The sequence below is a fragment of the Entelurus aequoreus genome, linkage group LG19, assembly GCF_033978785.1.
Source record: "Entelurus aequoreus isolate RoL-2023_Sb linkage group LG19, RoL_Eaeq_v1.1, whole genome shotgun sequence".
In the NCBI taxonomy this organism is placed as follows: Eukaryota; Metazoa; Chordata; class Actinopteri; order Syngnathiformes; family Syngnathidae; genus Entelurus; species Entelurus aequoreus.
Genome location: NC_084749.1, coordinates 26161477 through 26188032, shown reverse-complemented (window position 1 = coordinate 26188032; position 26556 = coordinate 26161477). Strand labels below are relative to the sequence as shown.

At 39.0% G+C, this 26556-nt stretch overlaps 1 protein-coding gene across 3 annotated transcripts in view; it reads right to left on the bottom strand.

Annotated features, from left to right (window-relative positions):
- LOC133635232 (glypican-5-like) overlaps positions 1–26556 on the bottom strand; it is a 189952-nt gene that overhangs the window by 83064 nt on the left and 80332 nt on the right. For all 3 annotated transcript variants that reach the window (XM_062028176.1, XM_062028175.1, XM_062028177.1), the window contains 3 exons: positions 13944–14122; positions 6004–6063; positions 5815–5937 (listed from right to left, as the gene is read on the bottom strand). In XM_062028176.1, coding sequence (XP_061884160.1) covers positions 5815–5937; positions 6004–6063; positions 13944–14122 — 362 coding nt within the window. The remainder of the gene's footprint in view (positions 1–5814; positions 5938–6003; positions 6064–13943; positions 14123–26556) is intronic.

Sequence of the window (26556 nt, the reverse complement as noted above, 5' to 3'; positions counted from 1 at the left end):
CTACTTACATTTGCATACTACACGTGCTGTAGCTAAGAGATTTTGGATTATTTGAAAATACCAAATCAAAAACAAAATGAGAGGCTTCCCTCTAGTGGATTAAATTTGCTATTACACTTTAATTTACAGCTATGCTGTACTGTGTGAGCTCCTCTACAACTATAACAACCAGATTTGCATTAATGTATAACCTTAATAATTTGGTAAGTTAAAAACATTTACAATGATACAATACCCTCTTATACTTTGTCATTACCCTGTCAAAGGCAAAGTTATTTTATCCTCACTGTGCTCAGCGAAAACCCCTGACATTCGTAAGTGAATCAGGTCAAAGGCCACAGGAAATGAATGCGAAGTGATGAATGGGTGGTTCAACACTTGGATGAATGGGTGGATGGAGGGATGGAAGAGCGACCATGTAAAGAGGTCAGAGAGACACTAGCTGGCAGCTCCCCAGAGTGATTGTTGGTTTGTGTTTACAAACTTTACATAAACATGTTACACGGTAGGATGACTAGCTTGTAATATGTATGTATATGTTAGGGACAAACCGATTATCAGCCGGGCCAATTATCGGCACCAATATTTGAAATTTTTCAAAATTTCGGCATCTGCCTTATTTTATTTATTTATTTTTATTTTGTATGTCAAAACTTGGGAAATTGGAATTATGTCATCATTGACGTTGACGTTACTATGGAATACAAATTATTTCAGGGATACAAAAGTTCAGAAATCTATTTCTTTATTAAAATTTGAGATGTGTGTGCCAAGGAACTCCCTGCACTTTTTGTTATTTGTTTGTTTTTATTCCCTTTTTTTTTTTTTTTTCAAATAAACATAGGTTAATAAACAAGGTTAAGTGTTGGAGTTTGTAACAGTGTTATTCTAAATAACGGCAACATGTCACTTATACTGTAAATGAGTATTGGCTCTATATATCGGTTATCGGCCTCCTTTGATTGATTGATTGATTGATTGAGACTTTTATTAGTAGGTTGCACAGTGAAGTACATATTCCGTACAATTGACCACTAAATGGTAACACCCGAATAAGTTTTTCAACTTGTTTAAGTCGGGGTCCACTTAAATTGATTCATGATACAGATATATACTATCATATATACTATCATCATAATACAGTCATCACACAAGATAATCATATTGAATGATTTACATTATTTACAATCAGGGGTGTGGGGGGGGAATTCACCACTAATAATCGGTATCCGCCCTGAAAAAAACCATAACGGTCGATCTCGAGTACATATGACATAAAGCACCTTCTCACCAGGCACAACCTGATGAGAACCAACCAGAATTGAATACACTCTCTCAGTTTCTCTCTGTGTTCAACGTCAGTGGCTGATGACATCCACTTCTCTGTCTCTAATGGTTGTTTCTGCGACTCCTCTGGTGGCTGAGGAGTCTAGTGCGTCAGCAACAATGTATTATATATGGTATATTTAATAATTAATTTTAAGATATTATATTTACTAGCTCACAAGTGGCATACTGCTAAACAAGATGTTGGTATTTCACTACAGTCACAACAGCCATATAAAAATGACAGAACATTTTGATTTAGTTATTTTAAAAGCTGTAATAAAAAAATTTTCATTGATGCACTGCTGATTTTGCCGCCTGTAAAAAGTTGTTTGTTTATTTCAAGTTAATATTATGTTTATGACACATGAGGACTTAAATTATGACCAATGTATGATCCTGTAACGACTTGGTATCGGATTGATTCCCAAATTTGTGGTATCATCCAAAACTAATGTAAACTATCAAACAACAGAAGAATAAGTGATTATTACATGTTAACAGAAGTGTAGATAGAACATGTTAACATAGAAAGTAAGTAGATATTAACAGTAAATGAACAAGTGGATTAATAATTCATTTTCTACCACTTGTCCTTAATAATGTTGACAAAATAATAGAATGATAAATGACACAATATGTTACTGCATATGTCAGCAGACAAATTAGGAGCCTTTGTTTGCTTACTTACTAAAAAAAGACAAGTTGTCTTCTATGTTCATTATTTTATTGAAGGACAAACTTGCAATAATAAACATGCAGTCGCGATCAAAAGTTACACTTGTAAAGAACATAAGGTCATGGCTGTCTTGAGTTTTCAATACTTTCTACAACTCTTGTTTTTTTGTGATAGAGTGATTGGAGCATATACTTGTTGGTCACCAAAAACATTCATGAAGTTTGGTTCTTTTATGAATTTATTATGGGTCTACTGAAAAAGTGACCAAATCTTCTGGGTCAAAAGTATACATACAGCAATGTTAATATTTGGTTACATGTCTCTTGGCAAGTTTCACTGCAATAAGGCGCTTTTGGTAGCCATCCACAAGCTTCTGGTAAGCTTCTGGTTGAATTTTTGACCACTCCTCTTGGCAAAATTGGTGCAGTTCACACACAATGAAAAAGGAGGATTACCTCCAAATTCTTCAGGACAACCTAAAATCATCAGCTCGAAGGTTGGGTCTTGGGCACAGTTGGGTGTTCCAACAGGACAATGACCCCAAATACACGTCAAAAGTGGTAAAGGAATGGCTAAATCAGGCTAGAATTAAGGTTTTAGAATGACTTAAACGTATGGACAATGTTGAAGAAACAAGTCCATGTCAGAAAACCAACACATTTAGCTGAACTGCACCAATTTTGTTAAGAGGAGTGGTCAAAAACTCAACCAGAAGCTTGCCAGAAGCTTGTGGATGGCTACCAAAAGCGCCTTATTGCAGTGAAACTTGCCATGGGACATGTAACCAAATATTAACATTGCTGTATGTATACTTTTGACCCAGCATATTTGGTCACATTTTCAGTAGACCCATAATAAATTCAGAAAAGAACCAAACTTCATGAATGTTTTTTGTGACCAACAAGTATATGCTCCAATCACTCTATCACAAACAAATAACAGTTGTAGAAAGTATTGGAAACTCAAGATAGCCATGACATTATGTTCTTTACTTGTGTATGTAAACTTTTGATCGCGACTGTATGTTTAATGTACCGTAAGATTTTTTGTAAAAATAAAGCCAATAATGTAATTTTTTGTGGTCCCCTTTATTTAGAAAAGTATCGAAAAGTACCGAAAAGTATCTAAGTACATTTTGGTATCGGGACAACACTAATAGGTACTCTCCAACAGTGAGTGACATAATCTTAAACAAACATCCATAAAATCACTTTGTATTTGTATGATTTTTAAATACTCATTTTGCATTTTATTGCATGTATTTGATCACCATCTCTCACAGAACTGTTAGTGTTTCTTCACAAAATCCTTCTGCTCTCCACTCAACTGCACTTGTTTGAAATCGTTACCTGCATTAAGACACCTGTCCACACATTCAATCAAACAGACGCCAACCCCTCCACAATGGCCAACACCAGAGAGCTGTGTAAGAACACCAGAAATAGGATTGTAAACCTGCACAAGGCTGGGGTGGGCTACAGGACAATAGGCAAGCTTGGTGAGAATGCAACAACTGTTGGCGCAATTATTAGAAAATGGAAGAAGTTCAAGACGACGGGCAATCTCCCTCGGCTTGGGGCTCCATACAAGATCCCACCTTGTGGAGCATCAATGATCATGAGGACGGTGGGGGATCAGCTCAGAACCACACGGCAGGACCTGGTTAACGACCTGAAGAGAGCTGATACAACAGTCTCAAAAAAAACAGGAAGACACTACGCTATCATGGATTCAGATCTTGCAGCAAGGTCCTCTTGCTCAAGGCAGCGCATGTCAAGGCCAGTTGAAAGTTTGCCAATGACCATCTGGGTGACCCAGAGGAGGAATGGGAGAAGGTCATGTGGTCGGATGAGACAAAAGTAGAGCTGGTCTGAACTCCACCCGCCGTGTTTGAAGGAAGAAGGACGAGCACAACCGTAAAACAGGGAGGTGGCAATATCATTCTTTGGCGATGCTTTTCTGCAAAGGGGACAGGACAATTGCATTGTTTTGAGGGGAGTATGGATGGGAACATTTATCGCGAGATCTTGGACAACAATCTCTTCTCAGTAAGAGCGTTTAAGATGGGTCATGGCTGGGTCTTCCAGCATGACAACGACCCAAAACAAACAGCCAGGGCAACTAAGGAGTGGCTCCATAAGAAACAGCTCAAGGTCCTGGAGTGCCCTAGCCAGTTTCCAGACCTGAACCCTAATGAAAATCTTTGGAGAGAGCTGAAGGTCCGTATTGCCACACGACAGCCCCAAAACCTAGAGGATCTGGAAAAGATCTGTATGGAGTGTTGTAGTGTATACAAAGCTGGTCAATAACAGAAAACGCCCAATCTCTGTAACTGCAAACAAAGATTTCTGCACCAAATATTAAGTTCTGTTTTTCTGACGTACCAAATACTTATTTCATGCAACAAAATGCTGTTTAATGTCTTAAAAATAATACAATGTAATTTTGTGGATTTTTCTTTTATATTCTGTCACTCGTTCCTAAGTACCTATGATAAAGATTACAGACTTCTTCATGCTTTGTAAGTTGGAAAACTTGCAAAGTCAGCCGTTTATCAAATACTTGTTTTCCTCACTGTATTTATATTTGTATATATACTGTATATATGTATGTGTATATATGTATATACAGTATATATATGTGTGTGTGTATGTATGTATATATGTATGTAAGTGTGTAATAACGTGTATATGTGTGTGTATATGTATATATGTGTGTGTATGTACGTGTATATGTACCGGTATGTATGTGTGTGTGTATAAGTATATATCTATATATATATATATATGTGTGTGTGTATATTTATTGTGTGTGTGAGTGTGTGTGTGTGTGTGTGTGTGTGTGTGTGTGTGTGTGTGTGTGTGTGTGTGTGTGTGTGTGTGTGTGTGTGTGTGTGTGTGTGTGTGTGTGTGTGTGTGTGTGTGTGTGTGTGTGTGTGTCTGTGTGTGTGTATGTATGTATGTATGTGTATATGTATGTATGTGTGTGTGTATATTTATACATACTGTATGTATGTATGTATGTATGTATATGTATGTATATATGTATACGTATGTATGTATATATGTATACATACTGTATACGTACTGTATATATGTACAGTACAGGCCAAAAGTTTGGACACACCTTCTCCTCATTCAATGTGTTTTCTTTATTTTCATGACTATTTACATTGTAGATTGTCACTGATGGCATCAAAACTTTGAATGAACACATGTGGAGTTATGTACTTAACAAAAAAAGGTGAAATAACTGAAAACATGTTTTATATTGTAGTTTCTTCAAAATAGCCAACCTTTGCTCTGATTACTTTTTCGCACACTCTTGGCATTCTCTCGATGAGCTTCAAGTGGTAGTTACCTGAAATGGTTTTCACTTCACAGGTGTGCTTGAAGCTCATCAAGTAATGCTTAAAATGACCAAAATAGGGTAAATATTAAACATATTACATATATTTGTGTTACTACATTATACTTGCAGCGTGTATATAAAACATTGGAGGGTTTTGAAGATGTGCTAGAGGACTTTAAAAGTAAGAAAGGGCACTCTCATTAGTCGCATCTTGCAAGTGTTTTTTTATCTTTAGAATAATAAAAAAACAAAAAACAAAACAAAAAAATGTGTTTTCTTGTCTCACAAAAGGATAGTGAAAAATAGGCAAGATTCCCCCCAAAAAGTGCAGTTCTATTAAAATTAAAGCTTCGATTTAGACTACTCCTTTTCTGATATGTTGATTTTTGAAAAGTGGAATCATTTTGTTTGATGCATGTTGGAAATTAAATGAACCACAACTAAGAAAAAATGCTCACCTCTCCACAACATCTTGACCACTCCAGCAAGTGTGCTGCTCAACCTCCATCTCACTTTCACAAAGCATCTCAGGTAGCTCTGAGAAAAAACACTGGTACCGCTGAATAGAACCTTCAAACTCCCTAAAACAGAAACAGATTGCTTCATTTTCATGTCAATTTGCTTGTGTCATTATTTCATAAATTTACCTTGATAGTTTTTTCAAACTACGGCTCTTGTCACCCCTGGATCCTTTAAGAGGGAAGGACCTGAAAAGAATCATAAGACACAAGATTTATGTCCAACTGGAGGGGTAAGTGGGGATGTTATACCATGACCCTAAACACAGCTGGGGTTGGGCTTTTGTAAAGTTTGAAACAAAAAATCTAGTATTAAAATATATATGTTATAGAAACAACATCAAAATGGTTAAATTAAATAAATATAGCCTTGAAAGATCAATTATTAAGTTGCTTGAATCAAATTAAGAACGTCTAATTACTTACCAGTGATGGGCAAGCTACTTGGAAAATCTAGTAAACTAAGCTTCAAGTTCGTCTCGATTAAATGCAGCAAAGCTACAGGGGAAGCTATCCTAATTGTAGCAAGCAATTATATATATATATATATATATATATATATATATATATATATATATATATATATATATATATATATATATATATATATATATATATATATATATTTTATATATATATATATTATTTATATATATATATATATATATTTTTTTTTTTATATATTTTATATATATATATATTATTTATATATATATATATATATATATATATATATATATATATATATATATATATATATTTATATATATATATATATATATATATATATATATATATATATATATATATATATATATATATATATATATATATATATAAATATATATATATATATATACATATATATAAATATATATATATATATATATACATATATATATATATATATATATATATATATATATATATATATATATATATATATGTATATACAGTATATATGTCTGTATGTATACGTACGTATATGTATACAAGTGTATATATATATATATATATATATATATATATATATATATATATATATATATATATATATATATATATATATAGTCACAACTCTTATTTTTTTGTGATAGTGATTGGAGCGCATACTTGTTGGTCACAAAAAACTTTCATGAAGTTTGGTTCTTTTATGAATTTATTATGGGTCTACTGAAAATGTGACCAAATCTGCTGGGTCAAAAGTATACATACAGCAATGTTAATATTTGGTTACATGTCCCTTGGCAAGTTTCACTGCAATAAGGCGCTTTTGGTAGCCACCCACAAGCTTCTGGCAAGCTTCTGGTTGAATTTTTGACCACTCCTCTTGACAAAATTGGTGCAGTTCAGTAAAGTTGTTGGTTTTCTGACATGGACATGTTTCTTCAGCATTGTCCACACGTTTAAGTCAGGACTTTGGGAAGGCCATTCTAAAACCTTAATTCTAGCCTGATTTAGCCATTCCTTTACCACTTTTGACGTTTGTTTGGGGTCATTGTCCTGTTGGAACACCCAACTGCGCCTGAGACCCAACCTACGGGCTGATGATTTTAGGTTGTCCTGAAGAATTTGGAGGTTATCCTCCTTTTTCATTGTCCCATTTACTCTCTGTAAAGCACCAGTTCCATTGGCAGCAAAACATGCCTAGATCATAATACTACCACCACCATGCTTGACGGTAGGTATGGTGTTCCAGGGATTAAAGGCCTCACCTTTTCTCCTCCAAACATATTGCTGGGTATTGTGGCCAAACAGCTCAATTTTTGTTTCATCTGACCACAGAACTTTCCTCCAGAAGGTCTTATCTTTGCGGTATAGCTCGGTTGGTAGAGTGGCCGTGCCATCAACCTGAGGGTTGCAGGTTCAATCCCCGCTTCCGCCATCCTAGTCACTGCCGTTGTGTCCTTGGGCAAGACACTTTACCCACCTGCTCTCAGTGCCACCCACACTGGTTTACATGTAACTTAGATATTGGGGTTTCACTATGTAAAGCGCTTTGAGTCACTAGAGAAAAAGCGCTATATAAATATAATTCACTTCACTTCACTTCCATGTAATGTCAGTGTTCCAACAGGACAATGACCCCATACACACATCAAAAGTGGTAAAGGAATGTCTAAATCTGGCTAGAATTGTCATGTCTTTTGATCATGTTTTGTTTGGCTATGTTCTGTTGATTTTTGGACTCTTTTAGTTCCTGTTATCACTCCCTTGCTTTGTCACCATGACGACCATTAGTTTCACCTGTTGGACTCATGCACCTGTTTTCAATCACCACATGTCATTTTCTGTTGGTCGTGCTGGCGCCATCACTCTGTTTATGCTACTCTGCACTCTGGTTATGTATCACTCTGCTTCAGGCCATGTATACTGCTTCATGCCATGTTTACTGCTTCATGCCATTTCATAGTTCATGCTGCTCTGCTCTTTTCTTTCCAAGTACGTTTTGGTAGCATCATATATATACATGTATATATATATATATATATATATATATATATATATATATATATATATATATATATATACATGTATATATATATATATGTATGTATATACGTGTGTGTGTGTGTGTGTGTGTGTGTGTGTGTGTGTGTGTGTGTGTGTGTGTGTGTGTGTGTGTGGGTGTGTATGACCCCCAGTATGAAATGCATTGAGCTACAGACCCCCATTTAACGGCATTTCTATCTATGGGCCCACATGTATAATATCAGTACAAACGGACCCAATAAGAGTTCATTACTATTAACTATCGGTCATTTAGCTGGGGACACCCTAAAACTACCTCTAGGGGTACCCGCACCTCACTGCATGTATATATTTTAATTTACCTTTTCTTTGGCCCACCCCTATAATGATATTAATTTTCTCGGCCTACAGTAAAAAAAACAGCATCTATCTATATCTTGTCAAGAAAAAAACGTTGACTTGCGTGTTGTTTGGGGTTATGTGCAGTAAAACTTTTCATGAACTCAACTCACATTAATGTGCGTTCCTAAATGTGTGTTGGACGTCTGGATGAAGAGAGCAGTTATGATTTTGGTTTGAAAAGTAAACAATTAAAAACAAGGTTTGGGGCATTGTTTTTTCTTAACACATACATTTGTCTAAATATGGCCAAGGAGATGTATTATTATGGTTTTAATGCAAGTCACCTTCATCACTAAAGGAAAAATCTTGTCAGGCTTGTCCCTGACAGTTTAGTTATGTTTTTGTTTTTCCTCTGTCATTTCCTGTCAGCGCTCTTATTTTGATTATTTCCTGATTGTCTCCCCGAGTGCTGCTTCCCCTCAGCCTCGGCTGATTGGCACCTGGGCACACCTGGTGTCAATCAGCCAGCTGCTATTTAAACCTGCCTTCTCTTCCAGTCACAGCTGGATTATTGTCATTCCTACTTGCCGATGTCAGTGTAGCTGTAAGCGGTAGCGGTAAGCTATATATTGTAGATGTTTGTAGCTTGCTGTCTTTTTGTTCCTCGTCTTCCAGTTCCTGTTTTCCTGGCATCCTATTTCCTGTTCCTAGTTCCTGGTTTGTGTTTTTTCTTTATATTTTTGGACATTAAATCATGTTTTCTCGCACAATGCCTGCCGCCATCTCTACATCTTGGAGTTCATCACCAACACATTGTGACAAATCTAATCTGTGAGAGAAAATCCGTCTGCCATTTTCAAGTATGGTTTGTTTTTTTTTGAGTCGTCAGCTTGAAGCATCCCTCTGTCTCCGACTCCCTCGTTGTCATGTGACATGAGTGCATGCATAACTGTTATGATTTTGCTTTCTGGTTTCGATGAGCCGCCTTATCTTCGTTCGTAATGTTTCGCCCCAACCTTAGCCAATTGTGACTCATCATACGAACATCAACCACTTATCCATACAATCCTCCGTTTGTATGGACGTTCTCATTCATCCAGGTCATTGTATTTTCTCCGTATTTTTTTGGCCTGGAATCACAGTCCATTTTCTCTCTTTGTAGCTTGTAGCTTTGATGTAAGTTACTTTGCAATATGGGTCTAAAAATAGCTAAAGTAGTGAAGCTACCGCCAAGTTACTGAGAAATGTAATTAAAGGCCTACTGAAACCCACTACTACCGACCACGCAGTCTGATAGTTTATATATCAATGATGAAATCTTAACATTGCAACACATGCCAATACGGCCGGGTTAACTTATAAAGTGCAATTTTAAATTTCCCGGGGAACTTCCGGTTGAAAACGTCTATTTATGATGGCGTTTGCTCGTGACGTCAATGGTTGAAACGGAAGTATTCAGACATATTGTATCACAATACAATCAGCTCTGTTTTCATCGCAAAATTCCACAGTATTCTGGACATCTGTGTTGGTGAATCTTTTGCAATTTGTTTAATGAACAATGGAGACTGCAAAGAAGAAAGCTGTAGGTGGGTTCGGTGTATTAGCGGCTGGCTGTAGCAACACAACCAGGAGGACTTTGAGTCAGATAGCAGACGCGCTATCCGACGCTAGCCGCCGACCGCATCGATGATCAGGTGAAGTCCTTCGTCGCGCCGTCGATCGCAGGAACGCAGGTGAGCACGGGTGTTGATGAGCAGATGAGGGCTGGCGTAGGTGGAGCGCTAATGTTTTTATCATAGCTCTGACGAGGTCCCGTAGCTAAGTTAACTTCAATGGCGTCGTTAGCAACAGCATTGCTAGGCTTCGACAGGCGGCACAGCATTAACCGTGTAGTTACAGGTCCAGTGTTTGGTTCGGTGTCTCCTAAAAGTAGTATTGTTGATCTTCCGTCTATCCTTCCAGTCAGGGGCTTATTTCTTTTGTTTCTATCTGCATTTAAGCACGATGCTATCACGCTAGCTCCGTAGCTAAAGTGCTTCACCGATGTATTGTCGTGGAGATAAAAGTCACTGTGAATGTCCATTTCGCGTTCTCGACTCTCATTTTCAAGAGGATATAGTATCCGAGGTGGTTTAAAATACAAATCCGTGATCCACAATAGAAAAAGGAGAAAGTGTGGAATCCAATGAGCCCTTTTACCTAAGTTACGGTCAGAGCGAAAAAAGATACGTCCTGCACTGCACTCTAGTCTTTCACTCTCACGTCCTCATCCACGAATCTTTCATCCTCGCTCAAAATAATGGTGTAATCGTCGCTTTCTTGGTCCGAATCGCTCTCGCTGCTGGTGTAAACAATGGGGAAATATGAGGAGCCCTTCAACCTGCGACGTCACGCTACTTCCAGTACAGGCAAGGCTTTTTTTTATCAGCGACCAAAAGTTGCAAACTTTATCGTCAATGTTCTCTACTAAATCCTTTCAGCAAAAATATGGCAATATCGCGAAATGATCAAGTAAGACACATAGAATGGATCTGCTATCCCCGTTTAAATAAAAAAAATTCATTTCAGTAGGCCTTTAAGCTGCCCATTAACGTTACTTAATGTACATCCCCCTATTAAAAATGTAAAATGGTTTGTTCCACCTGAATGGCAGCAAACCTCGCTTCGAACTTGCACACAGGGCCGTAACTAGGATTTGACAAATACCGTGGTCAAAAATTGGTGGTCCACAAGAGGAGCTTTGAAAGGCTGAAATCATGGACTATGTAAATTATATTACCTTGAGCAACACGATGAACAATCCACTTTTTTTCATTGCTATGCTGAACTTTGGCGTCTTAAACAATTTTTAACATCATTAAAACATAAATGTATAAATGTTACATAATTTCAACTCCGACATGGAATTGAACCCAGGATCTTCTACTTTGCATTTCAAGTACGAGTGACACGTGCCAAGAAAGCCGCAGTAAGGGGGGATCTGTCTTCATATTCTAATCAGTGACAGAGCGTGACATGGCCAGGAATACGTTTGGGGTAAAATTTCATAAGAAGTGCCTTGTTATTCAATAATTAACATGTGACATGCACTTCTTCACCCAAAATGGGGCCTTCCATGGATACACACAGCGCGTGTTATGCGTTTAGGGCAGGGAAGCACCTGACTGACATGACAACGGTATTATATCGACAACATTTTACATAAATTTCATTCAGATGAAACCAACATTATTAATGCTAGGTTGGTAATTTCTCATTTAATGTTATTGAAATGTTGACAGTACATTTCGGATCGGATAATGTTTAAAGTAAAAGTGGACTTCATTGCACTGTGCATGACCAAAGATCGTACTTTGAGAGAGGATGATCTACCGCATTGTAATGTACAGTACACACAATGTCCTACACAAAGTATATTTGCTGTCAGTCATATCATCTTCTCTTTATCACTTAAAACATTTAAAGAGAACATGACCTCGGTGTCCTCAATGGTAGTTACTGCCATGCTTGTACAGACATCATTACGTCCATAAAAATTTCCTTTGAGCATTCACTCACAGCAGCAGCATTTTGGAACAAGAATTAAGGTAAAAATAAACTAAACGTATTTGTGGCAGCATACGAGAAAGTTATGTATCGGTGTTTCTTTTACATCTCATTGCACATGAATATGGTGCGTTCAAAGACCCTTGAATAAAGTTAGTAACGGGCGTAACTTGGTGTTTAAGACAAAGGGAGACATATAACTCCTTGGACAGGGGTGTCAAACACGCAGTTATGGCTGCCTTTCGAGGAACACTTGTAACGGTGAATATACATTTTAATGTATAATCACCTAATGATAGTATTACACCATTCCCTATGCATTAGATTAGTAAAAATTGTTACCCACAAATTGATGGGTAACTTGCTTTTGAAATCGTAGGTCTGAGTGACAAGCAGATATTAAAGTATTCTTTTTTTGAACAAACATTTTTTGGAATATTTGTTAGTATGAGTTATTTTTTTGCATGGTCAGATAATATTACATTTTAAAATACATGCAATTGTATGCAGTACATGCATTTTTTCTGTCAACATTTAAGGAATTAATACGTTTAGTAAAGAGGATACAATTTTTATGTGTGCACATTATGGCTCATAAAGCACACTAATGAGATGCACTAATAATGATATAATCAATTAACAATGATGTAGTATGATTCTTATCAACTGATGACAATCCTATGTGTATCAACTAATCTGCACACTGAAGAGAATTGAAACTTGACATTTATTAATCAAAATTGAATAATGACATATTCTAGGATTACTTAAAATCATATTCGGGGCACTTTAATTTGTTGTACCGTTTTTGTAAAATAAATAAATAAAACTAATTTTTTTTTAAATATATATATTTTTTTAAACAACACTTGTCATAACCTGGATTTTGGGGTGTTTGTTTTCCCGAGATGCAAGTAAAGTTGGATCGGACATGGCTTGGAGGTAAATACATCTTTTATTTTTACACTAACAAAAGAAACAAAAGGCGCGCACAAGGCCGAAGTACAAACTTGGCTAAGAAAACAAAACTATCACTTGGGCAAAAACTATGGACGTGAAACAAATAAACACTTACTGTGACATGAGCAGAACAAAAACTTACGTGGCATGGCAAGAAGCATAAACGATGGAATAAGCAGGGCATGAAAATGACAGAGGTAAACAGAGTTAATGTCGCCAGGCTGACTTCCTGACAACTGCAAGCCTAAATACTGGTGACATGATTAGTGAAAACAGGTGCGTGACTGAAAATGTGAAACAAGTGAAACTAATGGTTGCTATGGTGACAAAACAAGGGAGTGAAAAAGCAGGAACTAAGTGACCAAAACCAAACAGGACATGACTAAAACAAAACATGATCCCACAGACATGACAGCACTAAAGTATTTAGGGGGGGTTATCGAGATGTGTTCTGGATAGATCTTTAAAAAGTCAAAAACCTAAATTAAGCTTTTTACATGTTTTTAAAAGCTGGTTTGAACCAAATCCACACAATGATTATATTTTAGAGCACGACGTTGGGTTTAGGGTGGGATGAGAGCCCCAAGGAGTCTTGTGTACAGGGGCCCAAAGTTTGGTTATGGCCCTGCTTATTAGGTTAATTTGCATTTTCATTTATTTTTAATGAGTTCCATGTTAATATTGCAGTGTCATTTGAACTCTCAACAGTTTAATTCCAACATGCACCTGCACTGTATGTACTTCACCTTTGTGATTGAAGCAGCATATTTGGATGACCACCAGATCCCATTGAGGGTGACGTCATGGACGCCCTCTTTGAGGTTGTTTGCACCATAGACGCAGCGGATGTTGTAACATGTGAGACGTTAGAATGTCCACTTATCGTCATAGGACCACCTTCCTGGGATCCACACACCTTCTCGACCTGCGAAGAGCAATATTTAAAAAGTGATCCAGTTGTTAACACTATAGTTTTAACAACACACATGATCTGTGTGGGCTCTGTACCGAGGATGTCGTTGTGGCTTGTACAGCCCTTTGAGACACTTGTGATTTAGGGCTATATAAATAAACATTGATTGATTGATTGATCTGATATACTAAAACATGTGCAAACTTGATAGCAGACGCAAAGCTAATCTATTATTTTTGTCTTAAATGAGCAAAATATCGGGCGTAATTCATCTGTCTTTATGCATATGTGACATTCACAAACAAATCCACTCTTTTAAATGTCATTGTTAAATTTGTATGCACACAAAGATGCAGTGTCTGCCATTTATCATAGATGTGTTTATACTTTTTTTTTTAAATCTATATATTGTATTTTTACTTATTTGTGTGTGTTTTTTTGTATCTTCAAATTGCTCTTGTGATACAAAGTAAGGGAAAATTCAAAATAGTAATGTCACTGTCAAAGCAAGGGGACATGGCACCCCCTAATGGAATGTTTACTAGGAAAACACAGGAAAATAGAAAATATAGTCAATATTTCAGAAGAATTACCGCAACAAAAGAGTATTACTGGTGTAAACTTTAATTATTCTGATCCACATCTTGGTTAAGGTTACAGTTATGGTGCTATATTCATTTTGAACATGCTACAATTACAATATGATACATCACATATTTACAGTTTCTCATTAAAGCGTGTCCAAAAAGGAGGAAAAAGAATCGGAGATATTTAGTCCTACTCCCTTTTCATATCATAGCCATTTTTAACACATTTGTTTGTACTCAATTTGTAACACAATAGTGAATAAATACATTAGTAAATAAATACATAAACAAATTAGTAAGTAAATAATTATTAAATAAACAGTAACTACATTTCTCATAAATAATTAAGTAATATTTGGTTCACATAATGAGATGAGTAAGATTATCTCACATTTTAATAAGGTTCAAGATGTTTATCACGGTTCTTTTTCTTTGTACTTTGTTAACACTTTTTAAACTGAGACATATTAGTACATTGACTTTTTTGCGCAATCATTAACTTTACATACTGATATGCTAAAGGTCTAAGTGTTGAATGTGCATACATGCAAATGTTTTATAATAGATTATTCTCGAAGGTTATATTTCTTTTCTTTTGTTGAGAAGAATTGTTGTACATTCTTGGGTAGCAGGTTATAGTTTGCTTTGTACATAATTTTAGCTGTTTGTAAATGGACCAAATCAATGTCTCTCAAAATTTTTCATTCAATAAATTAAGAGTTTCAATGTTTTCTACATCCAACATCACGTGTTATTCTAACTCAGGGATTCCTAACCCTTTTGACCTTGGGGCCCACTTTTTCCCTGTATTAACATTGATTTAATAAACTTACTCTTGATTATAATCATACTCAATAACTTTGTCAAATTACATGAAACCATGTGTTAATCAAAAAGATTATAATTTATTTAACACATAAACCTTAGGCTTTGGTCAAACTGATTACAAAAATAAATTCTAATCATCAACCTAAGTTTATTTATATAGCCCTTAATCACAAATGTCTCAAAGGGCTGCACAAGCCACAACGACATCCTTGGCTTAGATTCCACATCAGGGCAAGAAAAAAACTCAACCCAATGGGAACAACGTGAAACCCTGGAAGGGACCGCAGATGTGGGGAGTGCCGAGTGGATATGGTTCATAATGTGAGTCCAGTTCATAGTGAAGCCAATCAAATATACTGCAAAAGAAGGTGCTTATAAAAGTTGAAAATTGTATTTACATAATAAATAAAAATAGAAATCGAACTAAATGAATAATAAATATTTTTCTTAAATTAACTGTCAATAAATTTAATGTCCAAATGAAAATACAGCTTAACCACTTTTGTAATGACGTTTGTGCTTAAAACACTTGACTTTAGCTTTGGACTTCTTCTGTTTGTTTGATATTGTCATTATTGACCCAAGTGGTGGGAAAGTGTATCATTGCAACCACATGGACCACAGCTGAGAAACATGTATTTTTGGCGGCACTCTAGGGGACTCTCGCGGCCCAACAATGGGCCACCTATGATTAAGAAACACTGTCCTAACTCACCTCTTTGTCAAACGGTTAATGAAGTGGTAATTTGTTATTGTTATGGTTTTTCATCACGTACACATCATGTACACCAGGGGTGTCCAAACTTTTTCCACTGAGGGCCGCACACGGAAAAATTTAAGCATGCGGGGTCCATTTTGATATTTTTCATTTTCAAAACATAACTAAATATATGGATTTTGTTAGTTTTTTACCTTTAGGGCTCCCGGGGACCATAAAGGGTCTAAGTCATTAAAATGATAAAAACAAGTCAAATTATTATTTTTTAAAATTTATATAACGCTTACAGTAAATCTGTACAGTATATCAACTTCAGGTTGATATAAATTCAAAAAAAACAAAAAGGTTTTATGCCTTTTCTGTCAAAGACAACTTAGTTTTTTATAATAAAACTGAAATATGCAGTATTTCCCCCACTGCCCAAAACATTCAGAAAGTAATGTTTGATGTGAAGTAATTGGAGCCTTAAAAAGATCAATAATGCAGGACACCATTGATTTTAATTCATTATTATTTTAGAGTAATCACAGTGGAAAGATAAATAAAATCCCATTAAATATATTTGGGATCCAAAAGGTGCCCCACTCAGAAAGTGATACATTTTTATTAGTTTTTTTTTTACTTTCAATACGAGCTCAACTTCAGATATATCTGTCGATTTTACGTTTGAACTATTATTTTGTTTGTTTTATACTCTTTTGTCAAATAAAATGTTGATGTTTTTGTATGGCAACCACACAATATATGCAATATTTCCCACATAAAACATTTTAAAGTGAAATATTTGAAATAATAGGAGCCTTGAATAGGTCAATAATTCATTACAACATTGATTTTTTTTTTTTTTTTTTTGGAGCAATGGCAAAAAAAGAAAAAAGAAAGATAGACAAAAGAAAAAAAAAAGCCTGCATGGTAGCTTTGTGTCAACATTGCAACTTTTTCTAGTTAGATTTCACCTCATTCCACTTTTTTAAATGTTTTTTTAATTTGTGCAATAGCATTTCCAGAATGTGTGGCGGGCCGGTAAACAATTAGCTGCGGGCCGCAAATGTGGACACCCCTGATGTACACAGTTACTCCTTCTCAGTTCTTGTTGGTTCTATTGATGTAATTCAGTCCATACCCTTTTAAATCAAAATAAAACATTTTTTAGCATCGATTCACTTTGAAGGGTTCGTTGAATTGCTTCTACTGTTAAAATGAATGATTGACAGATTGTTGTCAAATTTATTGTTGCTATTATGTTGTTCATCTGTACAATAAAAACAATTATTCTGGGTGTGGGCCAAAACAATAGTATCTGGATCTGTATGGTTCTCCGAGACACAGAACAACATTTCCTCATTCTCTGCTGACAAAGTGTGTTCACAGACCATGGGAAAATTAACATCATAACACACACATAAATGATAAATGATAAATGGGTTATACTTGTATAGCGCTTTTCTACCTTCAAGGTACTCAAAGCGCTTTGACAGTACTTCCACATTTACCCATTCACACACATTCACACACTGATGGCGGGAGCTTCCATGCAAGGCGCTAACCAGCAGCGGCAAAGGGTGAAGTGTCTTGCCCAAGGACACAACGGACGTGACTAGGAAGGTAGAAGGTGGGAATTGAACCCCAGTAACCAGCAACACTCCGATTGCTGGCACAGCCACTCTACCAACTTCGCCACCAGCACTATTGACTAGTGGTGCACTGGAAATTTGGCCGAAAAAAGACGTACTTTCAACAACGGAACAGCGCTGCCCAAACAGAATGTTGTGATGATGTAAGGCGTAAGCCATACGCACGGGGTTGTCTGGATCGAAGGCAGCATGTTGATGTACTTTAATGTATCCTAGATATACCCACATACAGCGATTTAAAAAATTTAAGAGGACACTGGCAGCAGCAGTGTGACGTTAGGCTTTCTGCAGCTCGCTTTTCATTGCAGACATGGAGCAACAGAAGTTAAGACTCTCTAAACATGAGCACAGTCTGCAATACCACCAGAAATAGATGTCAGTTAATAATAAAGAAAGAGTGACAAAAAGTATTGGAGAAATCTCGAGAGAAAAATTATAATTCTCAAAAATAGAACAAAACGATATTTAAGAAAAAAATGTATGTGAATAACACATTTCTTTTAAATGCATTTATACATGTTTTTTGCCTTTTTAAAGAAAACATATGCATCAAAGCAAAGAATGTAATGACATCATAATAACCACACCTCTAACCATGCCCCTAACCACGCCCCCACCACCACAGGTATTTTAGCAATCTAGGTGAAACCCTGAAGTCCTCATTTAAAGGGGCTCTTTTATGCAAAACCAACTTTTCTTACTTATTGGTACCTGTTTTTGTATACAGTATTTGGGATCTGCATAAGTCCCAAAAAATTTAAATCTAATCATGAAAGCATGGCGGGTATATTTATGAAACAATCTTGCCTTCTCTCATACTTTCTCCAAATGGGCCGTTTGTAATTTTCCCGACTTGTGACGTTTTTTACAATTGGTGACGTCAGCGGATGTCTCCATTCTGTCATGACTGGGTTCTTGGGTTTTGCTTCTCCGGAAGGCATAGGAAAATTGGCCCGTGCGAGGCGTGAATATAAATACATGTTTATTTAACAATAAAAAAGGAATAAACAAAAGGCGCTCACAGTGGAGGTAGAAAACTTGACTATACAAAACAAAAGACTTGCACGAGGGCGGAAATACAAAACTTGGGTAGAAACACAAAACTTGCACAAAGGCAGAAACTATGAACAATAAAACAAAAACACTAACTGTGGCATAAATGAACAAAACTTACTTGGCAAAGAACTGTGAAATGACATGAAGTGGAGGGATCAAAAAGTGCGAGGACGCCAGGACGAACAACAGAAACAGACAGATTTAAATAGTGACGTGATCAGTCAAAACAGGTGCGTGACAAGACAGGTGAACAGGTGCGTGACATGACAGGTGAAAACTAATGGGTGACCATGGAAACCAAACCAAACAAGGAAGTGCAACCAGGAACTAAAAAGAGCCCAAAACCCAAGCAAAACAAAAACATGATTAACACAGACATGACAGAGCACCCCCCTTACGGACAGATCCCAGATGTCCCAACACAAAAAAAAAAACAAGAGTCATGGGGGGGCGGGAGGGGGACATGGCGGTGGGTCGCCAGGCCAAGTGGCCCCGAATCCACCGAGGCATAGTCATGTGGCGGCGGCGAGTGGAACGCCGCCACCACCGGAGAGGTGGGCGACCCGGGAAGGGCCACCTTCGTGGCAGACAAGGAGGCAGACGAGGAGGCAGGCGCGTCGTCATCATGGCAGGCGGCGAAGCTTGGCGTGGCGCGTCAGGCGGCGAAGCTTGGCGTGGCGGGTAAGGCGGCGAAGCTTGGCGTGGCGGGTAAGGCGGCGGGTCTTGGTCTTGGCGTGGGTCTTGGTCTTGGCGGGGGTCTTGGTCTTGGCGGGGGTCTTGGTCTTGGCGGGGGTCTTGGTCTTGGCGGGGGTCTGGGTCTTGGTCTTGGCATGGTTGGTCTTGGACTTGGTCTTGGTGTTGGCATGGTTGGTCTTGGACTTGGCGTGGTTGGTCTTGGTCTTGGACTTGGCGTGGTTGGTCTTGGTCTTGGCGTGGTTGGTCTTGGCGTGGTTGGTCTTGGCGTGGTTGGTCTTGGCGTGGCGGTGCTTGGACTTGGTCTTGGCGTGGCGGTGCTTGGACTTGGTCTTGGCGTGGCGGTGCTTGGTTTTGTCGTGGAGCTGCGACTGGCGGCACTGGGCGTCGTGGAGCTGCGACTGGCGGCACTGGGCGTCGTGGAGCTGCGACTGGCGGCACTGGGCGTCGTGGAGCTGCGACTGGCGGCACTGGGCGTCGTGAAGCTGCGACTGGCGGCGCTTGGCGTCGTGGAGCTGCGACTGGCGGCGCTTGACGTCGTGGAGTATGTACTGGCGGCGCTTGGCGTGGAGCAGGTACTGGCGGCGCTTGGCGTGGAGCAGGTACTGGCGGCGCTTGGCGTGGAGCAGGTACTGGTGGCGCTTGGCGTGGAGCAGGTACTGGTGGCGCTTGGCGTGGAGCAGGTACTGGTGGCGCTTGGCGTGGTGGGGCTTGGCGTGGAGCTGGGCGTGGAGCAGGTGGATCTTGGAATGGTCGAAAAACTGGTGGTGGTGGCCGTGCTGGTGGCTGTGGTTTGGCAGGTCGAAAGACAGGTGGTGGTGGCCGAGCTGGAGGCTGTGGCTTGGCGTGACGATGCTGAGCCACCCCACCTGAACATTTCCCAGCCCTAGCCCCCCCTCAAGGAGCGGATCCCAGACGCGCTCCCCGCGGTCTGGAACCGTCTTTTGGGGTGGGTGGAGGGAGGTCAGGAGGGGGGCTAAATCCTCCCCTCTAAATTGTCCAAAAAGTCTTTCTTCTTGTACCTGGGATCTTGTGGGTGAAAAAAAAAGTGTGACTTGGGCGTGGCTTGAGTCCTGGGGGGCGGGGTATGAAAACTGGGTGACTGTGACTGACAGGATCTAATTTGTAAAAACATGTCCTGATAATGTCTTATAATGTTTTTACAGTCTTTTGCTGGAGGTGAGTGATCAAAAGAAAAAGTCTTGAAAAAAAAATCCTGGTCTGTGATGTCATCAGGGCGAAGCCGGGCTGGCTGCTGCTTGCTTCCGCCCGGAGGGGGAGGGGCTTGTGGGAGCGGCGTGTCCTGCCGGCTCGCGGAAGTCTTCCCTCGTCCTTGGCGACGCTTCCGGGACGGGAACGACGCGCCGATCGGCACCAGCTTGCCTCCATTCCCCCACATCATCCCCCTGCGCTCCCTGGGGGAAAAGCGCAGCGTCTCAGTCTCCATCGCGCGCAGCACCTCCCAAGAAGCCTCATCAATAACGTCCAATTTTCTTGCGGAGAAACTCTTCTGCTGGCGTCCTACTGTCATGACTGGGTTCTTGGGTTTTGCTTCTCCGGAAGGCAAAGGAAAATTGGCCCGTGCGAGGCGTGAATTTAAATACATGTTTATTTAACAATAAAAAAGGAATAAACAAAAGGCGCTCACAGTGGAGGTAGAAAACTTGACTATACAAAACAAAAGACTTGCACGAGGGCGGAAATACAAAACTTGGGTAGAAACACAAAACTTGCACAAAGGCAGAAACTATGAACAATAAAACAAAAACACTAACTGTGGCATAAATGAACAAAACTTACTTGGCAAAGAACTGTGAAATGACATGAAGTGGAGGGATCAAAAAGTGCGAGGACGCCAGGACGAACAACAGAAACAGACAGATTTAAATAGTGACGTGATCAGTCAAAACAGGTGCGTGACAAGACAGGTGAACAGGTGCGTGACATGACAGGTGAAAACTAATGGGTGACCATGGAAACCAAACCAAACAAGGAAGTGCAACCAGGAACTAAAAAGAGCCCAAAACCCAAGCAAAACAAAAACATGATTAACACAGACATGACACATTCAAGGTAAAGATTTATTCAAAGAGCTTTGCGCGAGTCCGCCATTTTAGTGCGAAAATGTTGGACTTGTTGTGGGGCAGACTGGCTCATACATGTACAGGCTTCCTGTGTTGTTCCCATTTTTAATACAAAGTAACACATAGTTCTAACATATGTCTGTCAGTAGACTCAACATGGAAGCGCTAAAAACTACAACATGGCTGACAAAGGGATGACAGGGTCGAAGTGGAGGCACGTAAATAAGACCGTCCATAAAACGGCAATTTGAAGATGGTCTGTAAAACATAATAGTTGCACAATTTTGACCAAAGAACCACCATGCATGTTACAGTATGTAGACCACAAGTGTTTTAAAATCATAGTACAGCCCTTTTAAAGAGGACTTGTTATCAATTGTGAGTGCAGTCTTAGTAGATCACCTGCAACACACTAAAAGTGTGTGCAGTTTTTTTTTTATTTGAACACTGTATTTTTTTAGCACTTGTTATTTGGGATCTTAGTAGACCAGGTCTATAACGTACTAGATGCTAAAAGTGGTTTAATGTCATTTTCGGCTTGATGTTGTCATGTCTGTGATTATGTTTTGTTTTAGTCATGTTGGGATTTGGTTTTGGACTTTTTGTGCACTTTTATTTGTCACCATAGCAACCATTAGTTTCACCTAGTTCACATTGTCATGTCACGCACCCGTTCACCTGTCTTGTCACGCACCTGTTTTCACTGATCATGTCACTATATAAGCTTTTCTGTTTCTGTTGTTCATGCTGGCAACATCCATCACGACTTGGTCCTTGGCGTGGATTGTTTTTCCGTGGTGCAAAGCAACTTAACTGGACATGACGTGCAGGTGAGGACATGTTTTAATATTTAAACTCAAAAGGCTCAAAAGGGTATAAACAAAAGGCGCTCACGGCGGAGGTAAAAAACTTGACTAGGAAAACAAAAGGCGCGCACAATGGCGGAGAACTATGAACATTAAACAAAAACTTACGTGACAAGGAACTGTGAACATGGCATGAAGAAGCGTGATCATAAAGGGTGCAGAGCATAAATGTGGAGCATGAATGTGATGTTGCCAGGATGAACAACAGAAACAGAAAAGCTTATATAGTGACATGATCAGTGAAAACAGGTGCGTGACAAGACAGGTGAACAGGTGCGTGACATGACAATGTGAACCAGGTGAAACTAATGGTTGCTATGGTGACAAATAAAAGTGCACAAAAAGTCCAAAACCAAATCCCAACATGACTAAAACAAAACATAATCACAGACATGACAGATGTGTTTTGAATGATAGATATAATTAAGTGATATTGTCTTATTAGCATAATTATGTTTGTGTGTGTTTGTTTACTTCCCAGGAATCTACTCCACTAAGTCCAAAGTGTTCTCTAGAAAACTGGCCGCCCACGATAGTTCTTTCTCCAACAGTGTGTGCGTGCTGTTTGTGTGTCGTCTGTTTGTCCAGAGATTAGCCACAGAAACATTCTCATCGCTCAGAACCAAGCTGCATTCTGGGTATGGGGTTGTCCTGCCAACCGCAGCCTTTGTCTGGCATTGGATTTGTATTCACACGCACATTGACAAAAAGACTGAGGGAAAGCCCAGATCCTCTAAAGAGTGAATCTGTTTTTAGCCCATCTAGGTGTGAGGCTTTTGTGAGGAGGTCCAACTGACAAGCTGAAAGAAACCCACAGCCTTCGTGACTGTGTCCTAAATTCTAATGACTGGATTATACATGGAAGTGAGCGTGATTAAGCAATATCTTATTAATTTCCATTCGCAATCAAACACCGTTGACCATGCAAGATTGTCAATTCACTAAACTGTTATGAATTCCAATTAATGATTTTAACCTCAGTCAAGGAAATGTTTTTTGGGGTTTTTTTTGTCTAATATGAGTACGTTTTGTGGATTTTTTTTCATAATGGTCAAGTATTCTTTGAAGGATTTCATTGATGGTTTTATACAAACATTTGTATCAGATTGATCACATTGCAGCGGAATAATTTCAATGAATCACAATGATGTTGTGCACATATATAAATCATTTTTCTTTGTACGAGCAAAGATACGCAATGATAGAAATATAAGCACAATAACATGTTCATTAAACACCTTTAACATTTAGTTGAAAAGTTTATCTAAAAAACATTGATCTTTTGTGTTATTTGTGTGCATAATACTTTAAGTTGGTCATTTTTTTGTACTCAAATTTCCCATGGAGAGGGCTAACTGCTGTTTAGTGCCTTCAATATTGACTTGTTTTGCGAATGTGCAACAGTCACACTTCGGCAAACTGCCTGAAATGCGTTGCCAGGGTTGCCTTAACCTAATGCCTAATATTAACATAATCTAGGTAATCTACATCACAGAAAGAGGAAGTGTTTTTCAGGACATAAAACATCAAGTTTTCCCTTTTTGAGCCAGAAAACCATTACATTTGTATTATCATATTAATGAACTTGGACATAAACGTCATTACCAACAACAACTATCAGTAAATACATAAAACATAGCAGCCACTGATTAAAATTTGAGCATATTATAATTATTATTATTATTATTATTTCCTTTTATAGAAAATTGATGGATGGATGTGCATTAAGATTGTCAATCCCAGCAAGTCGACACAAGATACCAATTCTTAAATTTGTGTAAAACCATTTTACTACTATTATAACCGTTCCGCCCGATTGTAGCTGAGATAGGCTCCAGCGCCCCCCGCGACCCCGAAGGGACTAAGCGGTAGAAAATGGATGGATGGATATATATATATATATTCATGATTTAGAATGTATCTAAAAAATATAAATTTTATATAACAAAATTAACAATAAATTAAATGTAGGGGACTGTAGTAAGTTCTCGTGAAATCACCCATTATAGATTTAATGGTAACAGGCAAGTTTGACAAGACGATTAGGATTGTTATCACCAACTTCACATAAAGCACCCTGATTTATTAACTGACATTTTAAAATGTTCTCAACAGTGTCTCTCTCAAGTGTGTTTGAAAAAACTCCTCTTGTAGATGTTGGCTCTGCCTTTAGCGTCAAGCTTGTTGGCCAGCTTACGTAGCGCGCCGAGACATTGACCAGCACGTTTGCAGATGTTGGACAGGTGGCTGGTCGACGTTTCGTTTGGAGTCGATACAAAGACCCAGAATCTCTATCTGCTCACAGAGCCCGATTTTAGTGGCCCTGAAGAAGAGATCTGGGCGGGATGGATTCCTCTTCCTGGACAGGATTATAGCCTTGCACTTGTTGGGCTCGAAAGGGACCTTCCAGGTGTCAGCCCACTTTCGGATGTTTTCCAGGTCTTCGTTTAGCGATGCAGCTACCTCCGGTCCATTTAATGTTGTTGTAGGTGCGAAGATAATGGAGTCGTCCGCATACAGGAATATGGTGTTCTCACACTGTTCCTATGAAGATGGAGAATAGTAATGGGCCGAGAATTGATCCCTGGGGTACAGATGCGTTGATGGGAAGTGGAAATGAAGATTGACCAGAGAGCACAACCTTGATGGTTCTTCCTTGAAGGTAGTTCTGTAACATAGTCTTCCAGCTACGCCCTTTGAGGTGAGCTTAGCACAAAGGTCATTGTGCCAAACATGGTCGAATGCACCCTTAATGTCCAGTGTAACAGCGTACACTTCGCCACCTTTGTCGAGGATGCTGTTGTATGTCTGTGACAAAACTGTAAAGAGGTCTGCTGTGCTGTGGTTTGGTCAGAAACCATATTGTTTATTGGAGATAATGTCATGGCAGAGGAGATATCTCTGTAGCTGTTTGTGGACAGAGGATTCCATCACGTTACTGATGATGCTGAGCAGGGATATGGGACGGTACTTGGATGGATCTGCTTTAGAGTCCCTTTTGTGAATTGGGATCACTCTTGCAGTTTTCCATTGGTCAGGGAACAAGCCATGAGAGAAAAGGAGTTGACAGAGACGGCGGAATGGACTGGCCAGTTTTGCGTCGCACTCTTTGAGGACTCTCATAGGGATTTAATCCGGCCCTGAGGCCCCACCTCTTTGGGTTTGAAGTGGACAGCGCCAAAGTGAGAGGATGATGGTGGACTCTTGAGCTGAGGTTGTGCTGATGCTCCAGGCAATGTGCACTTGTTCATAAACGTTTGACAGAAGATGTTGGCCCTTTTCACTTGCTGAGCTATGGGGGATACCCTGATGTTCAATGACAGGTATGTCCGTAGAGCCATTTCTCCCAGAGAGTGAATTCACATTGCCCCACCATTTTTTCCAGTTAAGTGCTTTGTCCAATATATCTTTTTTCAGCTTATTGTTGTATTGTCTGTTTGCTCGTTTCTCAGTTTGATTAAACACTTGCTTCCAGAAACCTTTGCTTTGATATCATGTCGTTGGATGTCCGCATCTTGCAGTAGAGCCACTCTTTTTGGTGTACATTGACGTCACCAATGAGCATCACAGACTGTGTTCCGAACATGTCCATCACAGAGAAGGTGTTTCTGTCGAGGTAGTCTAAAAGACTTCATTGGAGGCACTTGGGGGGCGGTAAAACGGTAAACCGGTAACCTGGTCTTCAGAGCAACAGTGAAAACCACATAAGCTCAAAGTCTTCAGGGTCTTTGGATGGATTGTGTTAGATGGATACACCTTCTAGACAGTAGACTGCTATACCGCCTACGGCTGTCTCAGTGGGATCTCTGCGACAGCTGAGTAAGTAGCCAGGAATCTGTGTGTCATCTGTCTGGTCTGAAATGTTGGAGTCCAGTAATGTCTCTACCAATATGACAATTGATGGCTTCTTCTCTGAGCAGAGGTTGGAGAGGTCCACAATATTGGTACGTAATGCTCGGCTGTTCACTTCAAGGATGTTC